This window comes from Ascaphus truei, unplaced genomic scaffold (assembly GCF_040206685.1).
Source record: "Ascaphus truei isolate aAscTru1 unplaced genomic scaffold, aAscTru1.hap1 HAP1_SCAFFOLD_1324, whole genome shotgun sequence".
Classification (NCBI taxonomy): Eukaryota; Metazoa; Chordata; class Amphibia; order Anura; family Ascaphidae; genus Ascaphus; species Ascaphus truei.
Window position 1 is genome coordinate 56,683 of NW_027454201.1, and position 6,140 is coordinate 62,822.

At 57.7% G+C, this 6,140-nt stretch overlaps 1 protein-coding gene across 1 annotated transcript in view; it reads right to left on the reverse strand.

Moving 5' to 3' along the window:
• Positions 1-2,970: 2,970 nt before the first annotated feature.
• ACTR5 (actin related protein 5) overlaps positions 2,971-6,140 on the reverse strand; it is a 24,558-nt gene continuing 21,388 nt past the window's right edge. Inside the window, 3 exon segments of the mRNA XM_075581451.1 lie at positions 2,971-3,548; positions 4,542-4,674; positions 5,899-6,038. Of these exon segments, the coding sequence (XP_075437566.1) occupies positions 3,285-3,548; positions 4,542-4,674; positions 5,899-6,038 (537 nt within the window). The 3' untranslated portion in view covers positions 2,971-3,284.

Genomic DNA, 6,140 nt, shown 5'->3' on the forward strand with positions numbered 1-6,140 from the left:
CTATTCGGAAAGAGGCAGTGCTGGGCTTTGCTGAACAGTTGCTATAGCAACCCCAGGAAACCGAATACATTAAAGCTCATTTTACAGAAACGGCATAAAGCGTGGGAATAAACACGCAGAAAGGTTTATCTAACACCCCACAGCTGATTCATAGCAAAACAAAAGAGGGGTTCCAAGGTGAAGCTGGTTGAAGCCGCAGGTCTCTTGCCATTGCTTCATTAGGATTTCGTTGTGAGATTCACTTTTTTAGTTACCTAATTGGTTTTTAATTTGTATACGATACACTTTTTTTTCACGGCTTCCATGCCATTTTTTTTGTTTACGGCACTGCCACGGGGGAGTAAAGTGAGTGTGTGTCAGCGTGGGAGTGCGTGTGTGTGTCAGCGTGGGAATGAGAGTGTGTGTGTCAGCGTGGGAGTGAGAGTGTGTGTGTCAGCGTGGGAGTGTGTGTGTGTGTGCCAGCATGAGTGTGTGTCAGCGTGGGAGTGAGTGTGTCAGCGTGGGAGTGTGTGTGTCAGCGTCAGCGTGGGAGTGTGTGCGTGTCAGCGTGGGAGTGTGTGTGTCAGCGTGGGAGTGTGTGTGTGTCAGCGTGGGAGTGTTACCGTTACCCATATACCCTGCAATCATTATACCCTACCCCCAAAAATGTATGTACTGTATAATTATAACCATTATACCCTACCCCCTAGTATTCGTGTAATTATTGTCCCCCACCTTTGGCAATACTGAAATGTTCTTTTGTCATGCCAATAAAGCTGATTTGTTAGTGAGTGAGTGTCAGCGTGGGAGTGTGTGAGTGTGTCAGCGTGGGAGTGCGAGTGAGTGTCCTGAGAAACATCAATTCCACTTTAATATAATGTTTATCGCATTCTAACCAGACAAGAGGGCTGAACGGTCAGTGTTAAAGGTCTAAAATGTGCTAGGGAACAGACAGACAGACAGACAGACAGACAGACAGAGACACATGGACACAGACACACAGGGAGACACCTCTAACTCCCATCCTGTCCAATTAAGTGTGTTCCCCGTCCCTAGCCCCGCCTCTATTAGAGCCAATAAAGATGAGAGGGGCTTTGCCGGCGCAAACTCCTGTTCAGCACATTGTGTGATATCACACAGAGGGAATCAAACCCAGGTCTCAGACTCACCGTGTTTACAGAGCGGCTTTAAATATACACACAGCCCCCCGCAAGCTCAGACCCCGATCCCACCGCCCCATATATATCTCGGTCACAAAGAAGCGCTGCCGGGAGTGTGACCTTGTGTATACAACACAAGACAGAAAGCCTCAGCGCTATATCCAATGCGACACATTATACTATACTATAATTCTAAGTTTTCCGTTTGTTTGTATGTCAGAAGCATCGATCTCACAAACGGCACACGTAGCACCACGAAACTTTCACTGTACATGCTGCTGCGGATTTGTAGGTCAACGCAACTATTTTGAGCTTCCTATGCGACTCACCTCCCAAGTTATGGACATTCTAATGTCCAGCAAATCTCTTAGTGCAGGAGCAGGGGGGCGGGGCTACTAAGGGAGGGGGAGTGTCAGTGCTTCTGTGCTGTGTGTGTCTGATGTGAGATGTGCTGGAGGGGGGAGAAAACGGAGTGAGGGGGGGGAGATAGAAAATGAAGTGAGTGGGAGGAAGAGAAAACGGAGTGAGTGGGGGGGGAGAGAAAACAGAGTGAGGGGGGGGAGAAAACGGAGTGAGTGGGGGGGAGAAAACGGAGTGAGGGGGGGAGAAAACAGAGTGAGTGGGGGGGGGGGAGAAAACGGAGTGAGTGCGGGGGGGGGAGAAAACGGAGTGAGTGGGGGGAGAGAAAAAGGAGTGAGTGGGGGGGAGAGAAAACGGAGTGAGTGGGGGGGAGAGAAAATGAAGTGAGTGGGGGGGAGAGAAAACGAAGTGAGTGGGGGGGAGAGAAAACGGAGTGAGTGGAGGGGAGAAAACAGAGTGAGTAGGGGGGAGAAAATGGAGTGAGTGGGGGAGAAAACGGAGTGAGTGGGGGGAGAAAACGGAGTGAGTGGGGGGAGAAAACGGAGTGAGGGGGGAGAGAAAACGGAGTGGGGGGAGAAAACGGAGTGAGTGGGGAGAGAAAACAGAGTGAGTGGGGGGAGAAAACGAGTGAGTGGGGGGAGAAAACGGAGTGAGGGGGGGGAAGAAAACGGAGTGAGTGGAGGGGGAGAAAACGGAGTGAGGGGGGGAGAAAACGGAGTGAGTGGGGGAGAAAACGGAGTGAGGGGGGGAGAAATGGAGTGAGTGGAGGGGGAGAAAACGGAGTGAGTGGGGGAGGGGAGAAAACTGAAAAATTCAAGAGTAGAACCCCATTGGCATTTCCATGTATTTCCACTGCGCTCCCCAAACTGACCAATTCAACGGCAGCCGAGGGTTCTGGGTAATGACACGTGTGCCACTTTTAGCTTCCGAACCATTTTAAACATGGGTGTTCCCTGCTGCTGCGTTACACTGCTTTGGAATGCGTTTGCAGGCCCCACTGACAGCAGTGGGGTTGGGTTACCGTCGGTAATTGTTCCATCCAACCCCCGTCAGGCCGTGTAGACGCTTTGATCTAAATTGATGACGGTTTTATGAAGAGGGGGGGATTTTTTTTAAATTCGGTTGTTTTATTATTATTTTAAAAAAAATACAATATACATAAAAATATAAGTACAAAGGGTCCAGAGCGGTGGGAGGGGGGACACCTCTAGGGCAGGAGACCTGCCCCCTCCCACCTCTAGGGCTGGAGCCCTGCCCCCTCCCACCTCTAGGGCTGGAGCCCTGCCCCCTCCCACCTCTAGGGCTGGAGCCCTGCCCCCTCCCACCTCTAGGGCTGGAGCCCTGCCCCCTTCCACCTCTAGGGCTGGAGCCCTGCCCCCTCCCACCTCTAAGGCAGCAGGGAGCTCCAGGGCTAGACCTCTGTATCCAAAGCAGGGGGCTCAACTCCAGGCCTCAAGCCCCCCCCCCCCCCCCCACCAACAGGTCAGGTTTTCAGGATATCCCAGCTTCAGCACAGGTGGCTCAATCAGAGGCGCAGTCAAAGACTGAGCCTTTGATTGAGCCACCTGTGCTAAAGCTGGGACTGGTTGAGCCAGCTGTGCTGAAGAAGGGACTGGTTGAGCACCCCTGTCCTAGAGGGTATGAACCCCAGCACCTCTAAGGCTGGGCGTGAGCAATGCAGATGGTAGGACCTCTGGTTATTGATGCAGATGCCTCTAGGACCATAACCATCCGGGGCACGGCACCTCTAGGGCTGGATCCGTCCGGTGAAAAGCCCTCGCACCTCTAGGACTGAGCCTCGCTTGCGGCGAGGAAGGGGGTGCTGGCTGCCTCCTCGCTGTGAGAGGGGGCGGGGGGAGGACGGGGGGCAGGTTTGGGGAGGCTGATGGGGATGTAGAGGTTGGAGGCGGCGTGCTCCCGCAGGTACTCTCCCCCCTTCTCCTCGTACTCTCTGCGGCTGACCCAGCCTTCCTCGCTCCGCAGGTTCTGCTGGGCCCAGTCCCGGGCGCCGTGCCAAGCATCCAGGACAGGCTGAGAGGCCAGGGCAACCTGGAGAGGGGAAGCCAGCAGTCAATCAGCATGGAGAGAGGGAAGCAAGCAGCCAGGGATAGAGCCTGGCCACCTCTAGGGCTGGGCAGGCCATACAGAGGAGCATCGCCAACCTCTAGGGCTGGGCAGGCCATACAGAGGAGCATCGCCAAGCTCTAGGGCTGGGCAGGCCATACAGAGGAGCATCGCCAACCTCTAGGGCTGGGCAGGCCATACAGAGGAGCATCGCCAACCTCTAGGGCAGGGCAGGCCATACAGAGGAGCATCGCTAACCTCTAGGGCAGGGCAGGCCATACAGAGGAGCATCGCTAACCTCTAGGGCTGGGCAGGCCATACAGAGGAGCATCGCCAACCTCTAGGGCAGGGCAGGCCATACAGAGGAGCATCGCTAACCTCTAGGGCAGGGCAGGCCATACAGAGGAGCATCGCTAACCTCTAGGGCAGGGCAGGCCATACAGAGGAGCATCGCTAACCTCTAGGGCAGGGCAGGCCATACAGAGGAGCATCGCTAACCTCTAGGGCAGGGCAGGCCATACAGAGGAGCATCGCTAACCTCTAGGGCAGGGCAGGCCATACAGAGGAGCATCGCTAACCTCTAGGGCTGGGCAGGCCATACAGAGGAGCATCGCTAACCTCTAGGGCAGGGCAGGCCATACAGAGGAGCATCGCTAACCTCTAGGGCAGGGCAGGCCATACAGAGGAGCATCGCTAACCTCTAGGGCTGGGCAGGCCATACAGAGGAGCATTGCCAACCTCTAGGGCTGGGCAGGCCATACAGAGGAGCATCGCTAACCTCTAGGGCTGGGCAGGCCATACAGAGGAGCATCGCTAACCTCTAGGGCTGGGCAGGCCATACAGAGGAGCATTGCCAACCTCTAGGGCTAAACAGGCCAGGTCATACAAAGCCTGGCCCCTCTAGGGCTGGGCAGGTGAACGCATACAGAGCCTGGCACCTCCGTGGCTGGCACTCCCCCAGCGTTGGCGCCCACGTACCTGGAAGGTGGACTGGAAGGGTCTCATCTGCAGCAGCTCCCTCTGTATCCTGCCCTGCATCCCGGGGTACATCATGTTCCCCCCCGTCAGGAACACGTGCTGCACCATCTCGGCCTGCACTTCCATCGGGTACCTGCAGAGGGAGACTCCACATCAACACGTCCATCCCCGACAGCCTCGCGCAGCTGACCTGGGATCGGGAAGAGCCTCTACGTATAGGCTCTCTCGGGATCGGGCAGGACCTCTCGGGATAGGGATGGGCCTCTCCCCTCGGGATCGGCAGAACCATTCGGGATCGGGCAGGACCTCTCCCCTCGGGATCGGGCAGGACCTCTCCCCTCGGGATCGGGCAGGACCTCTCCCCTCGGGATCGGGCAGGACCTCTCCCCTCGGGATCGGGCAGGACCTCTCGGGAGAGGGATGGGCCACTCCCCTCGGGATCGGGCAGGACCTCTCGGGAGAGGGATGGGCCCCTCCCCTCGGGATCGGGCAGGACCTCTCGGGAGAGGGATGGGCCCCTCCCCTCGGGATCGGGGAGGACCTCTCGGGAGAGGGATGGGCCTCTCCCCTCGGGATCGGGGAGGACCTCTCGGGAGAGGGATGGGCCTCTCCCCTCGGGATCGGGGAGGACCTCTCGGGGAGAGGGATGGGCCTCTCCCCTCGGGATCGGGCAGGACCTCTCCCCTCGGGATCGGGCAGGACCTCTCCCCTCGGGATCGGACAGGACCTCTCCCCTCGGGATCGGGCAGGACCTCTCCCCTAGGGATCGGGCAGGACCTCTCGGGATAGGGATGGGCCACTCCCCTCGGGATCGGGCAGGACCTCTCGGGAGAGGGATGGGCCCCTCCCCTCGGGATCGGGGAGGACCTCTCGGGAGAGGGATGGGCCTCTCCCCTCGGGATCGGGCAGGACCTCTCGGGAGGGCAAGGCCCCTCCCCTCGGGCAGGACCTCTCGGGAGAGGCATGGGCCCCTCCACTCGGGATCGGGGAGGACCTCTCGGGAGAGGGCAGGACCTCCCATCTCGGAATTTAACCTATTATACCGGGAGTGGCTAACTCCAGTTCTCCAGGGCCACCAACAGGTCAGGATTTCAGGCTATCCCTGCTTCAGCACAGCTGGCTCAATTAGTCGCTCAGCCGAAGAATGGACCCCGTGTGCTGAAGCAGGGATATCCATAAAACCTGACCTGTTGGTGGCCCTTGAAGACTGCGGTTGACCACCCACCTCCGTGTTACACGGATCGTCATTTCCCTGTAGTCCTACGTGGGACAGCATCTCTAACCAGCAAAGATGGGCACACGCCGCGCAGTGCCAATGTGCCCCGCGGGTAACTCTGCCAGGGACAGGCAGACTTACCGGTCCAGGATATACTGCATGGTCTCTGCCAGGCCGGCCTGGTCCTCACCGATCAGAGACGGCTGGAATAGGATCTCTGGGACTCGGATCCGCTCCGTGCCCAGGTACATCTGGTGGTACTCTGCCAGGTTAAATATGGGCTGCCAGGGAGAGAGAGGGCGCCGACATCACTCCGGGCACACAGTGCCAGCTGCAGTACCGTACACACACACACAGTCAGCTGCAGCACCCCACGTGCACAC